Source organism: Agelaius phoeniceus, chromosome 9, assembly GCF_051311805.1.
Source record: "Agelaius phoeniceus isolate bAgePho1 chromosome 9, bAgePho1.hap1, whole genome shotgun sequence".
NCBI lineage: Eukaryota > Metazoa > Chordata > Aves > Passeriformes > Icteridae > Agelaius > Agelaius phoeniceus.
In genome coordinates, this window is record NC_135273.1 from 18,353,467 (window position 1) to 18,380,637 (window position 27,171).

At 42.2% G+C, this 27,171-nt stretch overlaps 1 protein-coding gene across 2 annotated transcripts in view; it reads left to right on the forward strand.

Moving 5' to 3' along the window:
• ANTXRL (ANTXR like) overlaps nucleotides 1-27,171 on the forward strand; it is a 56,938-nt gene that overhangs the window by 6,356 nt on the left and 23,411 nt on the right. For both annotated transcript variants that reach the window (XM_077183117.1, XM_054637440.2), the window contains 13 exons: nucleotides 6,298-6,369; nucleotides 6,528-6,599; nucleotides 8,237-8,318; nucleotides 8,413-8,446; nucleotides 10,351-10,430; nucleotides 10,557-10,625; nucleotides 10,824-10,904; nucleotides 11,003-11,063; nucleotides 16,919-17,017; nucleotides 19,279-19,348; nucleotides 20,444-20,522; nucleotides 23,497-23,592; nucleotides 24,228-24,266. In XM_077183117.1, coding sequence (XP_077039232.1) covers nucleotides 6,298-6,369; nucleotides 6,528-6,599; nucleotides 8,237-8,318; nucleotides 8,413-8,446; nucleotides 10,351-10,430; nucleotides 10,557-10,625; nucleotides 10,824-10,904; nucleotides 11,003-11,063; nucleotides 16,919-17,017; nucleotides 19,279-19,348; nucleotides 20,444-20,522; nucleotides 23,497-23,592; nucleotides 24,228-24,266 — 934 coding nt within the window. The remainder of the gene's footprint in view (nucleotides 1-6,297; nucleotides 6,370-6,527; nucleotides 6,600-8,236; nucleotides 8,319-8,412; nucleotides 8,447-10,350; nucleotides 10,431-10,556; nucleotides 10,626-10,823; nucleotides 10,905-11,002; nucleotides 11,064-16,918; nucleotides 17,018-19,278; nucleotides 19,349-20,443; nucleotides 20,523-23,496; nucleotides 23,593-24,227; nucleotides 24,267-27,171) is intronic.

Here is a 27,171-nt window from a genome sequence, read left to right on the forward strand (position 1 = left end):
GTGTGGGGAGGGAACGAGTGGCTAAACAACATTGTTGTGGCTGGAAAATCTGACTGCTGGCAAAAAATGAACACATATTCTATTACCTACCTTAAATATATCCGAAAAGTCGGTATTGAGTGACTTTTAAAGCACTGCTGAACTCTGTTTCATCTAGGTAGGAATATCTCCCTCCTGCAGTCAGACTGCAGTTCATTGTAAGATGTAGAACCTGATGCAGGTCAGCTGAGAGGAGTTGCTGTCTGAACAAAAGTATCAGCTTTGTTCCTTTGATAGCATTGATTTCTCTGTGTGTATTTAAAAATTATTATCTGTCTTCCTCCTTTTCTGTCTGACTTCCCTTGCTTATAACTTGACCACATCATCTACATGACACCTCTCATAATCTCCAGCTGCCTGTAAGCAATATTTTTTGTTTTCAAAATGTAATCAATCTGCTGGTATTTTGCCTTGCATCTTTCTTTGTTGTGGTTTTATTGCAGCAGTGCTCTGATTTGCTTACAACCAGGTATAATTGCTTGGAATGTTTCAAGGCAAATTTGTATTCTATTTCAGACATACCTATGTTATTTGAACCAGGTTTTATTTGTTTGTACTTTGTCTGATATTTTTCTGCCAGCTCTGACTTCTGTCAGGAAAAAAGAAATATTCAGGAAAACCAATTCTCCTTCCTTTAGTCCAAGAAAAAAATTCTTTATGCAACACAAGGCAAAGCTAACGGGTAATGATTATTTGACATAAAACATGTACAGTTAACAAGAAGAAAAAGCCATGGCAGCTTGTCATTTGCAGTCTATTTATGCATGTAACTAAATCTGATTTATTTGGGGCTTGAGCCAAGGAAGTAAACCGTGAGATTCCCACTGACCTAGGATTTTTATTTGTGTCTTCAGTGATTGAGAATTTCATTACTTTTGTCTGGGCTTGCAGGCCAAATTCAATATAAACTGTGAATTTGTATGAGATGTAGTAGAAGTGAATCTTCTAGTCCTGTCTATCATTTGCATCTTTTTAAGTGTTGCATCATGGCTGGGATTGTGTGCCCTGCTTTGCTCCCTGTGCTGTGCTGAAGAGTACCAGGATGCTCAGAGTGTGTCTTCTTGCACTGAAGCTCTCAGAGCATCCCTGGAGCTTTTCAGGCAGATTTGAAGTGGTTGAATGCAGTGTGAGAACAGCTTCTGAATTTCACTTTGTGCCCTGCTGTTGGTGAGGGGCTTAGCAAGAGCTATAGTATGGCACCAGGTGGATAGGATTTGTGCTTGAGATGGATGACTGTAGGATCAAAGGGGCACTGTTTTGTTTGAGGTACGATTTCATAGAAATCTGTCATATTGCTGCAGACTTTATCCCTAGGACAAAAACTAGCTATGAAATTAAGGGGTTTGGTCATGAAATTTTTGGATTCAAGTAGTTCAGGTCCTGTACTCGGATGCTGGCCTAGGATTAAAACCCATTTTGCAGCCACTTCTCTGCACCTTCCCTGCCCATTCCAGCCCTTGTCTTGTCCATTATTGTTACAAGTACTCTGAGGCAAGGACTGTCTCAGAATGGCTGTCTCTGCCCGTGTTTCTAATTGCCTCTGGAGCAGATGATGGAAACTAGTCCTTCCTTGCCTGGATGAATCACCCAGTCAAGGTCTGTTCCCTGCATGGAAGATGCATTGTTTGGGAGAGGAGGATTCTTGTCACTTTGAATGCTCTGGTGGCTCAGAAGGGAGCAGAGGGGTGGATGAACACTCGGGCATGCATGTCTGAAACCACAACAAACTCAGTGCCCCAGGGTTTGCTTTTATTGCAGAGCCATTATTAGCCATGTGCAAGAATTCTGTTGTACAATGTGGTTGTGACCACAAAGAGCCCTCCAAATAACAACAGTGTCACATTTGTGAGCAATGGACCATGTACAGGGCCACCATTAGCTCAAGGGGGTGGAGACTTACAGGGACCTACAAACTTAGGAGGTCTTGTACTCTCCTGACACCATATTCAGACTAAACACAGCATCAGTAATAATGTTTCTTTTACTTGCTTCAGGATGTCTGGAATTGCTGCCTTCAGCTAATCTGTGATGGAGGCATGGGGTGTGTGTGTGTGTGGAACAGGACAAGGGGCAGCTCTGTGCTTTAAAGGGGTTTCACTCTGTCACCTTCAGCAGGGATGAAAGGCTCTGGGTCCTGCTGCCCTCTCTGTGTACATATGATAATAAAAATATTTACCCTTTGGGTAGTGTTGGGGTTTTAACTTTCACTGCAAAGCCAGGTGACTGCTGTATATTGCACTGGGTGGATCCATATGGGCTCCTGACAGTGAATTCAGTGGCTGTGGAGCACATGTGCTCTAGGACAGACACAACTGGCCCTCCTGCTGTTTGCCTGCTGAAAGTGGCTGGGCTGAGAGTGGCACCCCTTATGCCAGGTTGTGCTGCTTCACTTCTCCAGGCTCCAGCTTCCACTGCTGCTGGGAGTCGGTCAGAAAAGAAGACAAAGTTTCCAACCTATCTTGGCTCTTTGTCTTCACAAACATCGGTGAAATACTTCAGATTGGGTAGGCACAATTCTAACATGCTCAGGGTTTTTATGCTGACACAGAGCTCTGCTAAACCAGAAGGAATCACTCCAAAGTTGGCAGGAGTGGAATCAAGCCCTGGAATCACATCACTTCCTTCCACCCCCAGAAATACTCACTGACCTCCTCTTTTCCCCTCCCATCCAGCAGTAGCAATATAAAACTAAGGAAAACAGCAGCAGCAGCTGCTCCTCCGAGCCCAGTCCTGATGTGGCCCAGAGGACATTTTTTCCTGTGTTGTGGTTTGCTGACTTTTCTCTTTGTCTTGTGTGTAATGGGAATGGGGCTCACGGAGCTGGGAGCATGCTCAAGGCAAGCGGCTTCTGTGGGGTTTTTTCTTAACTTCACTTGGGCTGAATTCTGGTCCCAGTTGCATAGGGATAAACCTGGGGAAATTTTGCTACTTCTCTGGTCCCACTCCAGGTTTAGCCCAGTGAAAGCAGCAGCAGAAACAGGCTCTGAGATGCTTTCTGGAACATTCCAGCAGCCCACAGCAGCTGTTTATTGCTGTGTACTCTCCTTCACCGTGAGAATTAAGTCACCTCTGAGGGCTAAAGCCTCACCATCCTGCTTTGACTCTGAAAGGTGCACAGACAGCTGGTCAGCTATGGGTCACTGCCCACAGAGCTCCTGTGCTGCCCCACTGCTCTGCAGAGAGCATTAGGCTGGCTGGGCTTCCTAGCAGGAAAGTGCAGGCAGGAGGGGCAGGGCCCAGCAGGGTGGTGGCAGCCTTTGGTTGATGTGAGGGGCTGAACCAGGTGTCTGATGGCTGAAGGCAGGAAATCTGAGTGTGAGCCTGCAAGATGCATCTGCCTGCAACACAGGCTTTCCTTTTCTTTTTTTGCAGACAGCCACAGTGATGTCATGGTGGCCCAACTGGTACAAACCTCCACAACAGGATGCATAAGAGTCCCTGTCTGTGTCACTTCCCCATCCATGGCTTGTCCCTGATGCTGATGAGTGTCTGTCACACCCCAGTGCTTTTTGTGCCCAGTGCTGGTCTTTGACAGGCTTCATTTCTTCTCCTGGTCTAGTCGAGCCATGAAGGGCAACAAGTTAGTTTATGCTGATAATAACAGTGATTCTGCAGTGTGGAAGATAAGGTTCCAAAGGCAGTGAAACAGCTCAGGATGTTCAATAGTGTGGAGCAATTCTGTTTGTCAGTGGTGGATCTCATATTTGACAACTTCGTATATTATATATATATATACTCACAGACACAAAGTGGCAAATAAAAGTCCTTTACAAATAGCTTCACAAACAAGGATGTTTAGAGGGATGCTTGGGTGAGAGGGAGGGGAAATCAGGTTCTTCTCTAAGCCAGGCCACTCCCAGTGGTGTTGATGAGGGCTTTGACATGACTGGCATTGATGGCATTTTGGTGCCACTTGCAGTGGGAGGTGATACCTGTGCTTGGAGGAGTGTGGAAAAGTGATTAAATGCTGACCACTTCCCTGGTACTCCCTCTATGGGATTTTGAAACTAACGTTTTCTTGTTAGTATTTTTGTCTGGCCTTGACTTTTCCCTGTTGGTAGATTGGGACACTTCTGACTCTTCCCAGCCAGTAAGCAACATGTGGGTGCAGAATTTCTCTTAGGCGTGAAGGGCACCCACTGCTGTGCTGAAGTAACTGTGCTCTGCAGGGCTGTAGCTCTGAGATGTAGAGCTGGGCACTCTGAGAGCCCAGTATGCTTCCTGTGAGGATTGATCCAGGACACAGACCTCCATGTCTTTTCAGGGATGGGCACCTACTGATTTATTACAGTCCCTTCTCCTCCTGGCTTTCCAAGGGGAAAAAAAAAGAAAGAAAGAAGGGAGAAAAAAGAAGTAATTCTGACAGTCCTAAGAAGGTACTGGAAATGTTGGTTTGTTGCAGTTTGAAAGAAAATTTGCTGCTACTTTTTTCTGGATTGCATCAGTGCCTCTGCAGCTGGCAGTAGAAATTTGATAGTTCACGTAAAATAGGTCAGTCTTTTCCAAGTAAGAAACTATGGTTATTCTGTGAGGGGAATTGACTTCATTGAAAATTTCAGGAGTTGAATTGAAGTCAGATGGCAAGCTGAGAATGAAATTGAAAGTGTCAGCTTCGGGGGCGGGGGGGAAAAGAATTTTAAAGAAGTTTGGGAGCTGCAGATGCATCTTGGATAGATTCAAGGAATCTTTGGCTTCATCATGTTTAGAGATTCAGCGAGGGACTTTAATGAAAATCCTGGAGAGCTTTAGGTGTTGATGGGGTTAATTTGGTAGTAGTGCCAGCACCTTTCATTGGTGCTGTTCACAAATTATAAACCTGTATATAAACCTTGTTGTGTAGCACATACAAACTGGGCACTGCAGAGGATCCAGAACTGTGATTTGAGAAGTCCCCAGTGTTTTGTTGCCCTCCCTTGCTGCCTGGAAATTTCTTCATTCTTTGTTAACTAGTTTGTTCTGTGAATGAATCACCGCTTCTCCAGAAGAGCAGCATGAAAGCACAGGCTTACACAAGCCAATTTATTCTAGCTTATGTACTTCAGGAGGCTCCCTTGGTCCTGTCCCTTTCTCTATCTCTTCTCCACTCCACCAACAGTGCTGCAGGGCAGGCAGTGCCATCCTGCATTGCACACGAGGGCTTCTGTGCCTGACATACAGGGGCAGGAGGAACTGCCATAAGATCACTTGGAAAGCCCATTTCTACTGGACATTATAAAATGTAATTTTTTTCTCATGTTTACACAGAAAAATGCCTAACAGCAGTTAGAGGAATCCTACTGCTTTATAGTAGTTGAATTTCAGAAGTTTTTTTTTAGTTCTGCATCAACGCCCCTGTAATTTTGTGTGTGTGCCTTTGTTTCATTTATCTTTCTTTTTATCTGCCTGAGACACCTGATAGATGAGTTCAGCAAGCAAGGAAAGCAAATGGGTCATTCTTTCATAAACACCACAGTCCTAGGGAGGGCTTTAAAAACCATTGACTTTCATGTTTTGTAGCCTTTTTAATGTCTTGAAAGTGTATGGTAAATTCAGCATGGTAGAAATTGATAATTTACTTTAGGGTTGCTGCGTGCAAGGCTCTGTTTGAGGTCTCAGTCCCATCAGACTGTGGGGGTCCCTGCTTAGACTTGGCAGAAAAAAGCCAGGGAGTGCCAGTCATGTAGTTTTATATAATGGAAGTGGCAGCAGGGATATGTAAGTCTTCTGCATGGAACTTCAAGTTGTCCAAGTTTTCACAAGAAATCCATAATGGAGCCAGGGTTTGACTGCCCAGAACATTACTCCAGCAAATTAGGCAAGACTATGCTTTCTCTTTTGAAACAAACAGTAATTCATGGAAAAAATTCTCCCATGCATTCTGGGAGAATAGAAGATCAGTCAAAACTTTCTGTGTGGTGCAAGGGCAGAGCTGTGCTCTAGGAAAGCAAATAATCTGATAGCAGATAATTTAATGAAGTTAAATAAATCAATTAAACTAAAAGAAAATATTTATATTTTATGCTATAAAAGGAACAAAAGCAAATGGAAGGATTACTGAGTTTGTTTCAAAACTTTATGGTAAACCATTTCAGACCTCTTACTGCTTGTCTTGGAGTCAGTGGGTTTTGTCATCATGGGTCTTATTACAGCTTTCAACACAACCCTATATAATTTGTGTCCCTAACCACCTCTGGAGTAGGCCAGGCTTAAAATTCAAAGTTGAACAAGGAATTTCACTGCAAAGAAAGCTTCATGTAATCAGTTATGTTTTATATGCAGATCTGGAAGTGTCAAAAATCATTGGACTGAGATTTACTCCTTTGTGGAAAGCCTAGCTGAGAAATTCATAAGGTAAAATTTTTTTAATGATCTTTAATTTCCTGTACTTTTTTTTTTTTTTTTTTTTTTTTTTTTTTTTTTTTTTTTTTTGTTTAGTGCTTATTAGCAAATGAATTTCTGCTGAGGTAATAATGAGTGTGACGTGGATCTGGCGTGTTTTTCTCTTTCAGCCCAATGTTGCGGATGTCCTTCATTGTGTTCTCTTCACGGGGCACTACCATCATGAAACTGACAGAGAACAGGCAAGTTCCTCCCACTGCACTGCTCCAGGACCACCCTCTGTCCCTTCTCTCACCCAGCACATGTCCCCACACCCAGAGTTTGGAGATTTGCCTTGGTCCTTGTGTGGCGCCAACTGAAACCCTCTCCTCCATTACCAGCTGGAGGAATGTTTAGAAGGCCTTGGGGTGTCCCATTTCAATTTTCTTTTCAGCTTTGTTAGAGGAAGGCAGCACTGGGCTGTTTGTTCTTTGCTGTGGTATTTCAGGGAGAAATTGCATTTCCAGTTGAGGATCCAGGTACATACTTGCTATCCCCAGCTACCCAAATAAGGACAGCTTTTGTGGAAGAGGTTTCAGACCCTGAACTGGTGAGCCAGGGAGTGTATGAGAGATCCCCAGTGCCCTTGGAAGGGATTCAAAGCCCTGACCTTTACACCAGGTTGTCCCCAGTGCTGGAGCAGGACCACACCAGGCTGTGGCACCCCTCTCCTGGACTGCCTGCAAACAGCACCTGTGCCAGAGGTGGTTTGCAAAGCCAAGTGACAGTCTTTGTAGGAGAAAAAGTGGAGAAAGAGTCTGGTTGCCAGATTTATAACCAAATTTTCTTTCTTTAAAAAACAAATTAATAAAATCCCCCAAACCACCACTGAAAAGACCCCCAACACAAAAACTCCCTCCCCTCAGAAAGTTATTTTTTTATTTCATTTTCTCTACACATACAAATCCCTGTCATTGGGGTGGTTTGAAGTATTTTCTTTCATTTCAGCTTAAAGACTTCACTTTTTCTGCTGCTGTCTGTGTGAGAGGGCCTCAGTAATATAGGGCACCCTATAAATAATGGGAGCTCTGGAGCAGGAAGAGCAACTACTCCCTCAACTTTGTGCTCCAGGGACTCATCCTAAGCCAGATACCCTGCAGGGCTCTTGCTTTTCTGCTGGCTTCCCTGAGTTTTGTCCATCATGTATCTTGGTGGCAGAGCTCAAACTTGCTTACTTTTCTCTGGGTGAATTTGGTCTCTGCAAGGTAGGAAGTTCAATATGTTGAACATGGTATTAGAGTGTTCTCTGTCCTTAAATCCTGTTCTCTGTATGGATCACAGTGTGCTGATGAGTCCCTGGTCTAGGATAGGAAATTCTCCTCATTCCCATCCTGTTCTCTTATCTTTTGGCCTCTTCTTTAAAATGGAAAAATCCTAATCCAGACTGTCCTGATGACTGATTCAATAGAATTTTAATTTGTCCCAAATTTGTGATAGGGTCATAAGCTTTTAAACTCTGTTTTGTTCTCCAGTTTATTATAGTTTAATATCTGGCATTGGCTTTAATTCAATCTTATCCTGGCTGAGAATATATGAGAATGAGGGAGCAGGGACAGAATTCCATCTTTAAAATATGTTACCCTAATGCTGTACCCTGTGTCTGGTTTTGTGCCCCCATGGGTGTTTGGGTGATAAATTGTGGACTTTGAAAAAAAATCTTGGTTCAGCCAGTGTTCCAGCTGATGTGTATGCACTCTGTGCAATTGATTGACAGGCTGCATAATCTAACTGTGGTACAGGAATATCTCAACAAAAGAAAAAAAAATTCTAATAAAATGTTCTCCTGGGAATTGTTTTTCTTTGTATTGTTTATTTGTGTTTGTTTTTTTTCAATCCAAAGGGAAGCCATAAGACGAGGGCTCGACGTTCTTAAGGAAGAATTGCCTGGAGGAGACACGTTCATGCATGAAGGATTTAAAAGGGTACACATCACAGTACCTACTTTCTTTGTTTTACACCTAGAAACTTAGCTGCTGGTATTCTTATGAGCTAACCATGTTCTGCACTTCATTGCAGGCAAATGAGCAGATTTACCATGAGACCTATGGAGGTATGTGCAGTGTTCATGTTAATGTCTGCATTGAGGAGACGGGATTATGGTTCTTTTTGTGACCTGCAGTAAACCCTCTGACAGAAGCACTGGAGAAGGAGGGCTATTATGCAACACCACATTCCATTTTGACTGCAGCCCTACTCCTAAATGGGTGATTCATGGTTTATTGAGATCAGAGAAGACCAGTATGATCCCAGATCTGGCCATTGCAGAATGCAGACCAAACCATAGCAGCCAGAGCTGCCAGTCTTGCACCCAGCAGACAGCAATTCCCACATTTTACTGGTCCTTTCTGTCCTGATGCACTCAGCCCTCTCTGCTTTGTGGTCCCATATCCTTGTTCTTACTAGTGCAGGTGTGAATGAGAGTTTTGCATCAGTGTGAATGATTTGTGTTCAGATTCTGAGTTGCTAAAATGTGCATTTTCACTAAATTTTGAGAGGAAAGTGTATTTGTGGTTTGTTCTTTGTGTCAAAAGAAGACCTAGTTAGTTAACAAGACTTGCTTAGTTCATACCCTGGTGTGAGGTTGTTCTCTTTTGTGGGCTCATGGTCTCTTAGGAAGATGGAGAAAGGGGTCAGTGCCTTTTTATTAAAATAGACTGCGAGTGTAGGAACAGCAGCTCTGCACAGTGTTGCAGCATTTCTGCCAGTAAAATCAGGAGTCCTGAAGTGTCCAACTGAAAACAATTCTAATAGCTAAGAACTAATCAAGTATTCTGTAAATTGAATTAGGAAGGAAAAAGAATAGATGAGATCTGGATCTAGAAGCTAAGCTACCTGGGAAGAAACAAGCATTGAAAAGAAAACAAAATAAGATCTCCAGTTTTTTAAGCATATTTCAAGGGTTCTGGGCACAAAAAAAAAAAAAAGGAATCCAAGCTATTTTTTTCCCCCAAGTTGCAGGTCATTTTTTTAAGATTTATGTCTGTGTCTGACATGGCATGGGAAGGACTGTGTGGCATAAGAAACCTGTCAGAACTAATCAGTCTGTAATTTCAGACAGTATGGAGAAAGACACTTGAAATTGTAACAGATTATTTTGAAAAGATAACAAATACTTGCCTGAAAGTAACATGCGTGTGTATTTGTTACTCTGCTCAAGAACTGTGGATCAGAATGGTTGGTTGAACCATAGTTTGAATATTAAGTTGGTTTAATTGTGTTAACTGGTTGCATTTTTTTAGGTAGCATTGTATTCTCTACTGCATTACATATATACATCTCTGCAGTCTATGCAACCTTTTCACTTAAGTTTAGATGGGATATGAAATGTATCACAATACGTGATTTTTTCCCTAATGAACCTGATCTTAAGGTTTCCACGTGCTCAGAATTCCATGAATTTCACCGGCAGTTCTTGTTGCTTGAGAACTGTAGGACTGACCTCCCTGTAGAAGCCCATTTCATGCTATGTTCAGTGGGGTTGCTCTTTCAGAGCCTGCTGGAGGGAAAGGTAGGATGGCAGGAAAGATCCTTTTGCAGAAGTATCTCTTACCACAGTCTCTGGACAATGTTTATGTAGAGACAAGTTTGTCAAGAGAAGAGGGGAAACCTCTCCTTCTCTGCAAACCCACTTTGTCAGTTCTCCACGTGTCTGTAATCTTGGTCGCTGCTCTATTTTATTCAGAACAGAAAAGCTGGTGTGTGGGCCTGGTTAGAGCAGCACTTCCCCTGCAGTGATGCTGTGGTGTGAAGGTGCTCAGGTTTTGGCTCGTTGCAAGCCTTGCATCTGGCCTTCAGCTGGTGTCTCACCAAGTCCATACAGACCAGGCTGAGAGTGTGGCTTAGGGCTTTGTATTTATTTGTCAGTAGAAAGGATTGCCTCACTCCAGAGGTTTTTTCCATTGCTGAATCTTGTGCCATGTGTGTGCAAGCTGTTGTTGCCTGTCCCCCGCGCAGGAGTTCGGACGGCCAGTGTGATCATTGCCCTGACGGACGGTGAGCTGCAAGACGCTCAGTTCTATTATGCAGAGCAAGAAGTAAGTCACTTCTGGCTTTATCCAAACTAATTTATGTCATCTGAAACTCCAGCACCTGTACACATTTACTGCTGACTCCACTGATTATACGGCTTTGCACTTAATGGCACTTCTTGGGTTTTTTAGGCCAACAGAGCCAGAAGCTTTGGAGCTACTGTTTATTGTGTTGGAGTGAAAGATTTCAATGAAACTCAGGTAACTTGCTTGTTTTCTCTTGTGTTTTTCTGTTACATTACTGCACAAGGAACAGCATCAGATGAAGGCATTTATTTAATCACTTGGGGCATAAATCATTTCGTGTCACTGTGATGTCTGTTAGCAAGTATGAAAGGGCCCAGTTTTGTTCACTGTAATTTTGTTTTCCTCATGATTTATGATTGTCTTTCTTTGCAGCTGTCAACGATTGCTGACAGCATCGATCATGTTTTTCCAGTTAAAGGAGGCTTTTATGCCCTAAGAGGAACCATTGATTCAGTAAGTTGGATGTTCTGAAACACAGTAAAGGGTGCCCTTCCCTGCATTAATAAAGCATAAAATCGTTACCAAAAAATGCCCTTATCTAAATCTTTCAGATTCTGAAGAAGTCTTGCATTGAGATCCTGGCAGCTGAACCATCCACTGTTTGTGCAGGAGGTAAGTTTCCACAAGAACTGTGTGTTAGGCAAATGAATGACACTGATGAAATGTCAGTAAGTACCTAATGTGGTACTGCAGCCTGTGGATGTGTTAGAGCATCCTCTCAGGCCATGGCTAAAGCCTTTCATGTTGCTCCTCATCTTGAGAAAAGCATTCTGACAATAAACATGTAGCTGCTGTTGCTGAGTACCAGCTTGGAGAGCTGACAGAGGCACCAAAACTGAGCAATTGAGGATACCATTCTTTAAAAAAATCAGAGAGGGAGAGACAAGAAAAGTAGTGTAAAGCCAGATTGACAGAGGTATTTCAGGGCCTAAAAGCAATATCTCACAAATTTCTGGAAAGATTGCATTCCTGGCATCTGCTGGGACTTGTCAGCAGTTAGAACAAGACTTTGCAAAACATTTACAGAAATTTAAGGTTTATTGAACCAAATACAATTTGCTGCATAGGCCAAGATACCTCTTGTGTTTTCCAAAATGCTAATGCTTTACTTATTTGAAAGAACCATTATTCTTTATGGTAAACATGAAGGATACCCAGAGGAGTTGTTGATAATTTCATGCCTTTCATGTCTAGTGTATTTAACTTGGATTTGTTCTGGTTTATGTTAGCAATTCTCTTGTTGGGTTTTTTCTACTTTAGAGGCTATTGCAGCAGAGTAAGAGTGACACCATAAGTTTGCTGGAAGGTACAGCTTTTCAGCATGGTTATTTAGCTCTAGTGTTAGTGTCTTGTGTTCATTTCCTTGTACAATGTAAAAAGGAGCACATAAAAAATGGCAATGATGCATGAAAGCTGACCTTGAAAACAGATAAAATATGAAACTCAGGAAAAATTTAGTATCACAGAAGAGAAATTGTTCACTCTTCATTTCCACATGTCAATCTCAATATGATCATACCCTGAATATTTCAACTTAATATAAAACATCTTTGTGTCTCTTGAATTATTCCTAAGTATATTATTGTGGACTAGATGTAAAGTCTCATCTGTAGAAAATTTAAAACAATGATTTTACTTTTAAAAATGTTGTGGAGTTGAGTGGAAAAAACAGTTTTAAAGCTTTGACATTTAAAGCTTTTTATTTCATAATGATACTGTCATATTTTTGCTTACTTATTGTATACATGACAATTTTTTGTGCAAAGCTTATTACAAGCCATCCTGTTCAACAAAAATGCTTTTAGCTACATAAAAATGTGAGTGTTCCAACAGGAGGGATTTTAGTATTCTTGAAACTGTTTGGGACAATGTTAAGAACATGGGAAAGTTGAACTGGAAACAATGTTTTTTTAAATGGAATGTTGAAAATATTTTTAAGGAATATTTGAGAAAATAAATTCTCAAGAAAAAAATTCTTTCAACAAAATTAATATATTTCAGGAAAAAGAGTAAATTTTTTTCCAAAGGATAATTTGTTTAAACTACTTCATTTTTACTAAGCTTCCTAGGTAAAAAGTTTGACAAATGTGATTAAAATTCCACAAGTACGCTTTAAAAATAGTTTGCCCTAAAAAAAAAAAAAAAATTCAAATAATATTGTTACCTTACTTGCATCTTGCATCTGTAGAATTTTTCATTGTCTTTGTGGCTTTAAAACAAGACCAATATCAACTGGGGGGAGTCAGTTTCTGGGTGGTGCTGCTGATTCAGCAAGGTATCAGTGCTTCTTTCACTTGAGTTCTAAGGTTTGCTCTGTCCCTGTTGGCCAAGCAAGGGCTGGCACATGGTGAAGCTTTGCTGCCCAATCTCCACGTGCTTGAAGGTTTTCTGGTAGCAGCAGAGAGCTTGAAAAGGAGAGGAAGCCAAAGCTGCAGCTCCACATGATGTACACTATTTGTATACCATGGTATTTAAAGTATTAAATCCTTGAGCACTAAAAATCAGGACTGCAATAGCATTTATCATTATCCCACAAGCCACAGCTGGAATTACCTCCTGCAAGAGGTTTTACAGCATGAGGCTACAAATATTTATATTTGTGCTTAGATTTATTATCCTTTATTATCCCACTTACTTCAACATAACTAGAGGTTCATCAACTAGAGGTGTAGATTTGTGCACCACTATCTCCTGGAAGGAATCTCCTGGGAATAAACAACTTTTTCATGGTAGTGTGAATCCAGATCTTGAGTTCAGTTCACTGGACAGCTATAGTGCTACTCTATGTGTAATGTGGTTTATTTTTTTAATGTGCTTCATTTGGACTTTACTTCATAGGCTTCACTATTTTTTTGCATTAATGACGGAATTTTTATGCATTTTAAATTTAGGTAATTACTGATAATGTATTCTGTCAAGATCTATAGCCACTGAAACCTACATCAAGATATATATACATTTGCATGGTAGATGTACTCACTGGCTGAAAATTAGAACATAACATTTGCTAGAAATTCACCATTCCTCCTCATTTAGGTTAGGAGTGTTTGTTTGTTTAAATACGTAATAGAAATTTTCATTTCAAAATTATGGTTGAAAAATAGTGGACCTTTGGAGAGAGTGCAATGTATTATCACACTTTCCAGCAAAGATACTTGTCTGTTTACAGCCTTGAAATGTCTGTCCACACTTTTTGTATGAAACTTATCTGAGCAAGGAGGGGATAATTGGTTTAGCTTTTATTTAGCATTGCTAGTTATTTTTACAATTTTCTATGAGATTGTGAGGGTATTGTGTGGCTCAGTGGAAACAAGGGATGATCAGGGCTTAAAGCAGGGTCTGAGCCACTCCTTGTAAGTGTTCTCATAGTTACTACTGTGTTGGTGATTGCTGGTGATCTTGGCTTCATTTTTGACTTGCCAGAGGTTTAGTGAAATGCTAATGGAACAATTTCTATGTGTTGACAATTCCAGTTGGGACTCTGGCTTTCTGTGACAAAGCTATCTGGCAAATCCAGTTACAAACTGATCTCGTCATATGGTGACAGCTATCTGATGTTTAATGCTTTTTGACCCTGCAAATTCATCGTCCCCAATATGGAGCAGTGTAGTTGGGTCCTTCCTGCTCCCTCTGATTTAAAGTGACCAAGACATGCAGCCTGTAAACAGGCTATCAGTGCAGAATCGGAGGCGCCTCATATCCCGTTTGACAGCATCATTGCTTTGATTATGCTTATGGTACACAGACGTGATTGAAAGGTTTTGTTGGATGTGGCATCCTAGTGACCACATCAAGTACCAGGTGTGGATGCAAGCAGTCAGCTTCTCATCAGAGGCAGAGAAGCGGAGCCGACAGCCCAGCCAGTGCACACCAGCTCCAACCCAGCATCTCGCTGCCAGCGCTGCCCGGTGCTTTCAGTGCTGACCTTTTTCCCTTCGCTGTCTTGTCAAAAGCTGCAATCCATGATCTGACAGTAACTAAGGAGGAAAAGGACGCAGCCAGAGCCAGGGCGCAAAATTAAATGGAATTAGCCATTTCAACAGAGCATCACCCAGAACATGCTAATGCTCCAGAGCAACTGAGGTACCAGCTGTTTACGTTTCCCTGGTATATTTTCAGCTTGTCTTGCTGGACAGGTTACTACCCAATCACTTGTTCACAACTGACTGCAGTTGTGCAATTGTGCAGAGTGGCAGTCACAGTGAAAAGAACGGCAGGAGAGGTAAATTATCCTGACAACACTAAACTTCTAGATGTAGCTTTTACCTTGGGTGTCTTGTGTTGAAATTTTCTTACTTGAGGCATCTTTTTAAAGCCACTGAAGCAGCTACCGGTTAAGCTTTTGTGATTGCTGCCTTTTAAGGCCATTAATTCATGAGAAGGGGAAGAAAAATTTAAGTGCAATTTTGTTTCAGCAAACTTCTTTAAAAATATAAAATTGAGATGGGGAAAAAACTATCATCTTGGCTGGGTGTTCAAGCCCCTGTGAAGTGGGCTGGTCACAAGCAAGTCTGCCAGTGTGGGGTCCCAGGCAGGTAGTTCTGGTGGGTGGGCAGAGGCCCAGTTGCCCTCAGGGCTGGTCATGACTCTCAGCTCTGCTGGCAAAAAAGGGGATGCTCATAATTCTCAGTATAGCAGCTGGGTTGGATGTGGAATGGCTCAAGGCACAAATCTGACTAAGAGTAACTCAAGATTCTTGTTGGAGTAAGAAGCAGATGAATCTACCCTACAGTACATTTTCATTTGTTTAAAGAAATGCTCATTACCCCCAGTGAGAACCAGGATGTAAAACTCTTCCCACTAAAAAGAGGCGAAATTCTGATGCTGGATTTGTGTATTTGGCTCTTGGTGTGCTCATTGAGATCTCAAATTTTATCATTTTTCTTTAACAAGTTACCTAAGCACGTGTTTTATTTCAAAATGCATTCCAGTAGACACTTTCTCCTCCCAAAATACCTTCTTGATTCCCACGTGGCTTTTGTCAGTTCAGAGCCCTGCTCTAGAGCAAGTTACCACGATGAAAACCAGAGTGTGGATTTCCAGTGCCTGATTGTAATTTGTCAATGCCCCAGTCCCATTCACCTGGACTTGCGTTAGATCTCGATACAGTGATAATGGCAATGAGTGAGAGTGTTTCTGACAGAAACAAGCTATTTGTACAGAAAAGTAGAGAATTCCACGTCCTTGTGCTAGCTTGCCTTGCAGTAGCTTGATAAGAAGTGCAGGCAGATGAGGCTGTGAATGTATTGCAGCCACCTTTGGGCCTCATGTAGTATGTTCCAATAACAAGTCCTTCCTCCAAAGCACACAAATGACATGGTAGTGCCTTGGAATGTTGCTAAAAGCCAAATATTATATCACTAAAAATCATGTACAGCTCCCCTCAATCCTACCAACATTGTTTTGTTCTCCTTTTTAGTATGTTCATCAAAATATAAATGATGATGCATGTAGACCTGTTCATGGTTTTACTCGCTACATGGCGTACAATGTAATTTATTCATGTTTTTCAATGTGAAGCTTGAGGACTAATTATTCCTGTGTTGTGCTGTTATACCCCTTACATTGGGCTGATCTCAAATGCCGCTCAGAGGCTGGTGTGAGAGCCCTGTGGAGGATTTGGTTAAAGTAGGAAATTCATGCATGAAAGTGCAACTTGAGTGCTTTGTGCCCTTACTTAGTGCCAGGAATCTCAGCTGTCAGCTGGCTGCTGCTCTGCAGTGTCAAAGGGAGTTTCAAAAGCGTGCTGGGGACAGAACAAATTTGTAACGTGTCTCTCCACCTGCCTGCAATAAAGGTCTTATCTCTGTGGTCAGTGTAGCAGCCACAATGGCTTTTTTGTGTCCTAGAGGGAAGTTTCCCTGGCCATGTCCCTTCCTGGTGCATCTTGTGCCTAGTTTGGCAATTCAGGCTCACCCTAGCAGAAAGGGGACTGTGGCTGTGTGTTTGGCTTCACCTGTGCACTGTAAAGGGAGGGAAGAATAGCAAACTGTTGTGTTGTTAGAGCTTTGAGTCACAGGAGGTTTGGGACTGGAATTCTCTCTGTCAGCATCTTCCTGAGCAGAGAGAGCTCTGCTGAAAGTCTGGTGCCGTCTGCCATGAGGATTAGGAGGAAGGACTGGTACAGGTGGTTAGCAAAGGTCCCAAAAGCCACGGAGCAACCATGAGATGACATCAGTCAAGTCAGACTTAGTTTTGCTGTGGCACTTTTAAAGTATTACAGTTGTGTGTTACACTTGTGGAAGCTGACTTGAGACAAAGAGAAGACTCTGAAGCACTAATGCCACTGCAGCACTCTTGGACATTGCTGCTGAATAGAGGCAGTGTCTGTGGGGATGTTTTGTTTCAGGCACAGGGCAGAGAACAGCAACTGTCATGTTTTAATTTGGGGTCACTCTGAACAGAAAAACTGTATTTGAGTTATTTCTCATAAATAAATCATAAATCTTCTATATTTTTGCTTACAGAATCCTTTCAAGTTGTGGTGAGAGGCAACGGCTTTTATCATGCGAGAAATATCGACCAGGTGCTCTGCAGCTTCAAGCTCAATGACAGCCTTACTATCAGTAAGTGTGCAGGCTGGAGGACTGCAGTGACCCCTGTGGCTGTGTCACCTCGCAGGCCATGGGCCAGTTCTCGTCCATGTTAAGGGGAGTCCTTGCAGCAGATGTGAGAGGGAGCTGGGGTAGAGGTGTGCACTTAAAAGGAGCTTGAAATTCATCCTTGTTCCATGCAGTGACCTGTGGGCATTGGGTAGTGAGCACTTACATGGGACATGGGGCTGTACGGTGACCTTAGCACTGTTGCAGTGATCCATGTGGGTGCTGCACGCAGCAAGAGAGGACTGGGGATCAGGTTTTAAGATGGAAGCTCCTATTTCCTTGTCCATCTGCAGTAAAAAGAAATATTGCTATCTTGATCCCCTGGTGGTGCTTTCAGAGTTTTTAGTCACCAGTTCAGGAGACAACTGCCATAAAGCCAGGCCTCCCAGGCACACTCTGCTCCTCTCTGACACCAGTTGCTGGTCCCATCACAGTGACTGTAACATGGAAACCCCCTGTCACTGTTGTGCTGAACAGGGTCTTTTGTTTGCTGTCTTAGCAACCAGGCAAAGGACTGAATGGCCAAAAAAAGGTGGAGTGCCCAGTTTCTCAGTAGTCCTCTCTCATTCCTGAGAAGCTGTGTGTGTTGGGCAGAGTGAAATATGGTGTGGAGGGAGGACCTCTGCTCCTATTTCGTATATGCTGCCCTTGTGGCCTGAGCACAGTAGAGGCTTTCATATGCTGTCGTGGCCAGGCTGGTGCCTTCCCAAGCAGTGAATTAAGTTACAAGAGGGAACACATGAATTGCTCCTTCATTTCCCATCCCAGTTGTCTATGTTGATGCTGCAGTCAAACAGCTCTGGTGGTCTTGCATTTATTCCGCTTACAGATATGCTTTAACCAGGATTTGTTTTTTGTGGTTTATCAGTTAGACAGACTCTTTGCTTTTTCTGCCCTGATCCCAATCATTAGCAGCTTGACTGGGCTTCACACAGAGTGCTCACCTGGGCCTGGAAATAGTCAGGAGGAAAGTTACTCTGATTCCATTCCAAATCCATGCTGTTTTCCTTGGGTTAAATCTGCAACAGATGTTGTGATGAGATACTGATCTGTGATGCCTTTTTTTCCCTCCCTAAAACATATCACTGATTTCCATTCCCTTATCTCTGCATGGAAGGGAAATGAGTTCTGTCTTCAGGTGTGCTTGAAGTGGGTGAAGCATGAAGGAACAATTCTTACATCTGTTGTTGCTTGAGCTAATTTTTTTCCTACATAAAGAGTAAACAAGCCTCAAGAGTATAAATACGATGGCAGCCTCTATCAGCCCTTTATTCCCTTGGGTAGACCACTCTTTCTCCAGGCTGGCAGCACAGCTGTTTGCTGGCCATTCAGAGCTAAGCTGCAGTCACTGGAGTGGTGTGTCTGCCCTTGTGCCTCAGCTTACACACTTTTGGTGGAGTGGCAGTGCAGGATTACTGCTGGGCCTCCTGTCTGTATTCACAGGACTTGGCTTTCTGGATGTGACTTTTGCAAGTGTCAGGATTACCACTGCTGGATCTTGGAGCAGTGGAATGCTTCCTCCTTAGGTGGGAAGATGTGTGCCCTTGTGTTGACCCTGCCTGCACCAAACCCTTATAACCATACGTGGGCTGTTTACAGATGATGCTGCCACACAGGGGATGGGTCCAGAAGCAGCAGCTCGTGCAGAGCACATCCTCATTATAACATCAGTCACGGACCCTCTCTGCCTGTTTTCTGTAAATGACCAACCATCTCTTGGGTTTGGTTCCCCCCCCCACACCAGTATTTTTCCATTTCAGCTCCACCCCATCCCTCTCCTTCGTTTTTCTTAGGCTCAGACAATGGGATTCTTTTCTTGTGTGCATTTGAACATAGGTAGACAAAAATTGAACACTAAAATTTTGAGCCCTTGGGTAACTTGAGGGCTATTCAGTGTGAGTAGAGGTTGCACATAATTTTCAGATAGACATGATAAATAGTGCTCAAAGCTGAATTCCAAATGGCTGATCACTGCTCTCAGGAAGAGAGATAAATGTCCAATTCTTAGCTGTGGTATCTCTGGCCTGATAGCATCATGTTGGCATAAACATGAATGGTTATTCTAGTACTTGGATTTGTAATCAGCACCATTGGGGAGTATTGGTACTTGCCAATATATTGAGTTCATCTGTGGCTGTTGTTGGTGTCAGCACTTCCCAAGGGGGTGGTCTGCTTGAAACAGTTTAATTTTTTCATCCCTGAGAGTTATCTCCATTTCCTTTCAGATGAAAAGCCAACCTATGTTCATGATACATACTTGCTTTGCCCTGCCCCAGTGATAGAAGATGCTGGACAGTGAGTATTGCATTCCAGCATGTGTTGAGAAGGTGGACTTCTGGGTGAAGATGTCATAAATTTGTGTGTGTGTGTCATATTGCAGCCATTTCCTTTGTGCCAAATCCTTTCCTAATATGAGCCAACATAGCTCTATTGAATGTTGGGTCTTCAGCACAGTTTAACCAAAAGTCTTCTTGGACCATGGCCTCACATCATAGAATCACAGAATGGTGATTCCTCCTCTCTTCCTATATCCTGTTGTTTCAGACCAAAGACTGTTTCAAGACAGTTCATTACATTCAAGACAATTACATTTAATTTTGATGGAAAGGAGATGCTTGCTTTGAATATCTTTGTTGTTATTGCATATGTTGCTTCCTGTATTTTGCTCTGCTGTGTCTAATGTTGATATTTTTCAGCCTTTTTAATTCTGTAGACTTCTGGGAGACATGGCACAATGTCCTACCTACCTTTTCCCTAAGTGATCTTGTGGGTGCTTAAATGCTCTACTGGGGCTATGGGTGAATGCTTCCCTTGCCTTTTGTATTTGTAGGTGAAGGAAATTAATTTGGTGGGGTTTAGTAAGTTTTTTTATTATTACTTTAATTTTTTTCTCTGATATTGGAGAATGGCTAGGGAAGATTCTTCTTGAATTTCACTGGCATTTCAGGGTTTTTACACTTTTTGATCTCAGTGCAGGTGTTCTGGATTTGCTTGGAAACAAAAGAACACACTCTGATTCATTGACAGAAGGGTTTCTTTAAATAAATAAAAAAGTCTTAAAGTTTCTTGAGCTACGTTCAGTAGTATTGCTATTGTCTGAGGCATTCTGTTATGACTCAGTGTCCTGGTGCTCTTTGCCCCAGGTGGGATGGGGGTTTTTTAATAAAAAGCATATGTCCCAGCTCAACTAAGGTAACATAAAAAGGTTGGCTCCTGGGTGAGCAGGGAGGCAAATGCAGGTAAGTGCCTGAGGCCGTGAAAATGCCCAGACTCAACAGGACCCACAATCTATGCAGGCTCATAAACCAGTGGTTAAAACAGAAACAGAATAAAGGTAACAATGGGTGTAAAGATGACACTAAAAATAAACATATCTGTTTTGTGCTCTAGGGTGGTTTTCCTACAAGTCAGCATGAACAACGGGCTAACGTTCATCTCCAGCTCTGTCAGCATCACCAGCACACATTGTGTGAGTAACTCCAATGGGCCTTGACAGAGGAACCATGAGACCCTGGAAAGAAATGGTTGTTCTCCAGGCAAAGCCTCCTTGAGTGAGCCTGACCTGAGCCTGCTACTGACTGATCCCAGCAGCTCTTGGGAAAATCACCAGGGCTGCTTAAGGTCAAATTGTTATGGATGGTGGAGAGATCATAATAGATTTTCTGAGTAAAAAATTAGAGTAAGAGGCACCCTGCCCATTCCTACCTCAGGAGAAAGATCCTCAAAACTAGGATCTTAACAGAAGGAGACCTGAGAAAATGATCACAGGAGCATCAGGGAGCAACACTGTTGAGCCTTGGGGTCCCTGAGGGGATTTAGGGTAAAAGGCACAACTATTTGGACTACTATCTGGAAAGGCCACAGAGAGAAAGGACAGTGATGCCTGTCCTGCATCATGTGGTCAAAAAGACCAGGTAGAGTGTCAGGGACAAACAGCTAGAAGTGATCCTTTATCAAAATCTGATTTTTAGAATAAAATAAACAAAACTAGGAAACTGACTAATAGATACAGAGTTGTCTTTCTTGCCTTGGGGTAAAAATAGGCAGTGCTGATAGCTGGTGTGAGCAAGTACAGTAATTAAATATGTGACCTTGTGCTTGTGGTCTAAATCAAGTTGGCTGAAGTACCTGATAGCAGTTTGTATCATTGTTATTAGTGTCAAAAGGACTTTTATAGCCTATGCCAAATGCTGTCATATTGGTTTGTAATCATTGTTAGCCATTTTGACAGCTGGAGAACAGGAGGGCAGGAATGCAGATAGAGGCGACTGGAACTTGTAAATCTAATTTTCTGATGTTTGCAGCAATGAGGGTGGGAAATATCACACCAGAGTGCTGAACAGCCTGGGTTGTAGGGACACAATACAGCAGAGATGTGTTTGTTTCTTTATGGGATTATTTCTATTTTGCTAAAACTTTCTTCCAAATTTTCCATACTGAGGACTGATATTTTCACATTTCATTCCACTCTTTTACCTCAGGTACCATAAAACCTTTCAAGTCTGCAGTGAAACACAAGTGTTAACTGATGCATTTAGTTACCCATATGTAATTTATTTCTGATGAAGACTGAAGTGTCAACCCTAACCAGGGTAGGGTTCCTAAAGGCCAGAGCATGGGTGGAGGAAGCTTTTCCTTTTGGTAGCCTTAGGATAAAAAGAGGAATCCAATCTTCAGTCATGTCAATCTGACAGTTTTTGACCAGCCTCTTGCAGATTGAATGTGAAGGAGGCAGGAAGCCTGATTTGCAGCTGATAGAAAAATACTGTCTCACTCCTGTTCTGTCCTATAAGCAGCTAGGCGGGCAGTTCAGTTTCCAACTTTGTCTTAATTTCATGCATTTCACTCTTCTCGTTTTAGAGACTCCCTCCATTTCCTTTCCCCTCCTGTTTCCTTTTCTGTGGGTGGCAGTCAGCTGGCCTGCTCAGCTCTCCTCCCCAGCTGGTCCTTCTGTCTTTTCTGTACAGTAAGTATCTTCACTATAATCCAAAAGCCTCTGTGTGATCCCCTGTGCTTATTTCTGTTCAGCTGCATGAAGTCTGCTATTTTCTTTTCAAAGTCCAGCTTCACTATGGAGCTTTGTATCATTAAAATCATTAAAAGAAGACTCTTTAGCTTCTTGCTGCCAGCAGCTCCTGAGCTACTGCTGGCAAATGTCTCAGCAATTTATATGTGCAGTTAGCACAGGAAAAGCAATGTCTGGAAACAAAGGCTACAAAACAAGGAGGTAATGTGTGTTTGGAGTAATAGTAGCACTGGTACTGCATTGCTACTGTGCTTGGATTTGTTTTTAAGGAGTGCAGCAATATTTCTTAAAGTTATGCTTGATTTTTACTCACCCTTTTCTCAGCAAACTGGCTTTACTGAGAATTTATTTCTCTTTGAGTATCTGCTTTCCAGATGCATTAGTTGTACATGGGGCCATGGGAGGGACAGAGAGGGGGGCTTAGCACTGAACTGCAGCTGGGTACTGTGTCCTCTAACAGGACTTGTTTGAGCAGGGATTTTGGCACATTTTTGGGCTATCCAGCTGCTCCCTGGCCAAATGAAGGGGAGGCAAACAGCATATCCTAACACAGGTGGGTTTGTTGCATTGTTAATGAAAAGCCACAGAACAGAGTAGGAATGGCAATGCTGTGACTCAGATGTGGGATACTGGGTTACCTGTTTAAAAGCATGGAGTAGGAGCTGTGTTTGTGTTAGTCCCATATTGAATGTGTCAGTCCTGGCAGCTCTAGGAATTGGCCTGAGAGAGAACTAGGTACCACCTAAGTCAGGCATTCAGGATCTCACCCAGACTTTGCAAAGCTCTTACCAGCTGGTGCTTTCCACCCTCAGCCTTTTCATTGTCCGAGGAAAAAAACAAATGCACTTAGAATAGTGAAGGAAATCCCTGTTGTAAGAAGGGGCTAAGCATCAGCTTCTGGTGTCATGGAAATCCAGCAAGTTTCAGTATAATAAGGTGAATCTCATGGACTTTATCACGTAGAAATCACTTTTGGAATTTGGCTTTTTTTCCCATTATCCTTCCACCTATCCTTTGAAAATCTCTTACAGCTTCCTCTCTAGCCAATTCCTCCTTCCTCAGCCTGATTGACAGACCTTTCTTCAAGCTCCTTCCACATCTTCCTAGCCCCAGGCTTTCCTCTAGTTTCCTGCTAAGATTTTCCTGTTCCCTGAGGTCTCTGTTGCTGGTGAATTGAACCTCTTCTCACATTTTGGAAGTCTACCATTGAAGAGGTTTCATTTCCCAATGTATATTAAAAAAAAAATGGCTTAAACATCAGAGCTCAAGTTAATATCATTTCAGAACCCAGTACAGTCCAAGGATAGGGCATCTGAGACCTTGTAGTGTGGAAAGCTGACTCTAAGTGTGTAACTTCAGGACTCCTGCCTTCTTTGAGACATATAAAGGTAACTCAGAAATAATCATTTGTTTGCAGCTGACTGGGACCATCCTTTTCATTGCTCTTCTGATTCTCTTTCTGCTGCTGGCTCTGGCTCTTCTGTGGTGGTTTTGGCCCCTTTGCTGCACAGTGGTAAGTACAGTCTTTTTATTCTATTGACTTGATTTCATCTATTCTCTGCCAAAGCACGGTTAAAGTGTTGGGGTGGGTGGTTAACCTTGCTTTAAAAAACTGCCACATTTGTAAAGCCCTGATTCAACAATTTGCTTAAAATGCATGTTGAAGTTACTCTTGTCTGGGTTTTTGATTGTTTCAAGGCCTATGTGACTTTTAATTGAATGAGAATTTTAAATAAGCTCATGGATGTGACTTAAATTTCTGTAGGGATCAAGACCTCCTTCAGACCAGCTTTGAAACCTGCTGCATAAAAGTGTAATGGAGTTGATTTACTGATGTGTGCACAAGCTGTTAGGGTCCTCTAAAGACAAGAGTTAGGGGTTTTTTTGCATTTTGTTGGTTGAGGTTTCTTAATTTATTCAGAGGAGCTGCAGATTCTAAAATAATATCTTTGCACTAACTTGGTAATTATATGGTATTTTTCATCTCATCTGGTCTCATTTTCTGTGGGGCTAATGAAAGGATTGAATGGGGAGGGATGAAGCAGAGTGACTCATTTGTGACACGGGCAAGAAAGCAGGGAGGACATAGTATTGAGAAGGATGAACCCTACTGTTGTCTCAGATTTCTCCATTGTTTGTTTATTGCAGGTGATCAAGGAGCCACCTCCACCACCACCTCCAGAGCCTGTAAGTGTGCTATTTCTGAGCTGTGGCACTGCTGCAGCCACTGTAGTGTGCCATGCTGCCCAGGAATGTCAGCCCTGTAGGTGTCCTAATGACACCCTGAAGGCTGTGAGAGGAAGTGCTCTGGGTCAGGACAGTTATTTCTGCCTCCTGGCCTCTTTATAGACATACAGCAAAACTGCTTCCATCCAGGGTGAAAACAGTTGCATAGCTCAAAAATCCACAGGCCAGCAGTTCCTACGGTATTTTGTTCCTTCTGCTGTGCATCAAACAGGTGTGTAAGCAAATCTCTGCTTCTCAAGCTGTGCTGACAGCTGTCCCTCCTCCAGTAAACTGCTGCCATTGTTCTTAGCAGGAGTTTAGCCCAGACTGGTAGTAAGGAACAATCTGGCAGCTGGAAAAAAGGACAGCAAAGGCCACATTCTTGTGGCTTTGCTGCAGGAGGGGAGACAAAGCCTGCCCTGGCTGTGGCTCTTCTGCAGAGTGACCTTTGGAAGGACATTTAGCCTTTCTCCATTTAGGTTTTGAGTTGTGTGAGGCAGGATTGTGTTTAGCTCTTTTGGGGACAGTCACTCACTGACCCTGACCTCAGTTTAGTTTCACCATACTAGTTCCATGAAAATAATAGTAGCAAATAAAAGCACCTCCAGAGAAAACCTATGCCTGCCTTTATTTTTTTCCTAGGCAGAGACAATGAAATAATGGAAAAATACTTGCCTAACCCACAAGAGAAGCTTATAGTTTACTGTTAACTTACTGTAACTTGGCATGAGTGTAGGGAGGCAACCACAGCTGCTGTTTTGAGGCTGCTAGAGGCAACCACTGGCGTGTATGTGATCCTGCTACTTGTCCTGAGCAGCAGCACTGTGACAATTCAACTTCAGAATGCACACCAGAATTCATGCTGGGGTTAGTGCTATCACAAAGCCTGCAGTTGCAGCCATGCTGCATTTGAAGGAGGTTTCAGAGACCATCACAGCCCTGCAGAAATTCCAGATGCTTTGCAATTTTAAATGCAGTCAAATAGAATGAACTGATGTAGGCCTCTAGGAACACCACAGAATACAGATGTTATCCATCCCTTTTCTTGGCCTTGTCTTCATCCAGCATGAGTTACAATAATCATGCATTGTAATAATTGTAACTGAGTGATGAATTTCATTTCATTTAGTATTTATTAGGCTCTCTAGGTATGGTGACCTGCCTGCCCTGCAGCTGACACAGTGCAGTATTGCTACTGTTAAACTGAATATAGGTGTGTAAAACTAGTTCTAAAGCACAAGCATTAGATTTCCATGTGATAGCTGTTAATGTTGCTTTGCTGTGTGTTCAGTGTAGGGGATTTGGTATAAATCCCTTATCAATTGGAAAAGTATCAGCTGTTACTGTTGGCTCTGTCCTGCTAGAATCAGGCTTGCCAGCAGTAAGAGCTGTTAGACATGAACACTTCAAATCTGTGTTACATTGCATGGAAGAGGCAGAGTATCATAAATAGATATCATGTTCACAGTGAAATCAAATATTAAAACACTGATGCAGTTCACTGGGTACTGGTTTAGATTGGCATGAAATGTGATAAAATTTGTGTATTTGTTGTACTCTCCAAAAAAACAAGCTTACTGAAACAACACCAAACCCAACACAAACCACAATACCTTCATTGTATATTTATTTTCTTAATTTAGGATAAAACAAAATAACATGAACAAAAAAAAAAAAAAAAGGTAAAACAAACACCAAAAAGCCAAACCACAATAATAAAAACCCCAAACTCAAACTCCCCTTACTTGTTAATGCAAATGTCAGCTCTGGTCTTGCCTGGCCATACTAAAGAATTTGTTGGAGGAACTGACCTATTGAACTGTAGCTGAGAGGCCACTGAAAAACCTTTCCCCAAGGCATAATCTAAGAGGTAAATACAAACAAACAAAAACTAAAGCATGGTTTCTAAAAGATGTTATTGTCTTTTGGGCTCTTCATTCCTTTTCCATTCCAATAGAAACATGTAGGGCAATTTTGTGAAAATGCCATGTAGTGATGTAACAGTAATTTACATCTCTCTACCGTATTTGGCTTTTTAGTTAATTTTTGGGGTTTTTTTAAATAAAAAATAAGTTCAGGTAGTGTTTCTAGAAGCATACTTGTACTGAGGAACAGTAGAAGAGAGCACTGTGCATGGCCAGTCCAAGAATAGCATGCATGTCTGCATGTAATCATGAGGTACAGTTATTTGAGGAATGAAGGAAATATTGTAGGAGGTTTGTTGTGCCCTCTCCTCAGCTATGTGTGTACTTGGAGAGTGTTAGGCTGGGACCTTCAGGTATCTTGACTTGGTGTAATGATATGGAGTCTGAGAAATCCCAGTCACATCTCTTGGCTCAAGATGATAGAGCTAGAGATGTGTTCCCAGGCTTGTTGAACCAGGACCATTTGCCAGCTTTTAGTTAGGCAAGAACAGAAAAATGAACCTGAAGTTAATTCCTGATTCAGACTCTCGCATGTTCCAGAAAAAGAATCTTTATGTCTTTATGATTGCTCTGGTTCTGATCTCCCTAACAACTGTGAGATGCTCCTGTATGAATCCTTTTTCAAATTGTACAACTTGAGCCAGACTCCACAAAGCATCAAATAGTGTAGAATTACTGGTTACAGCTGCCATGAGGAAACGGTCAGATGCACATGTTAGAAAACTCAACAGTGGTCACTTTTTTTTCCTCTGTTAGGTGACATTAAGTTCTAAAAGTGCAATTAAGAAATTATTTCTCTGGGCTAGCTCATCACTGCATTTTCTGCATAGCACAGTGGCAAGCCAGTATATGTACAATTCATCTATACTTTGCCTTTCTGTACAAATCAGTGGAGATTTTGGAGCTCAATGCATATTTGAGTAAATAAAAGCAGCGTGGAC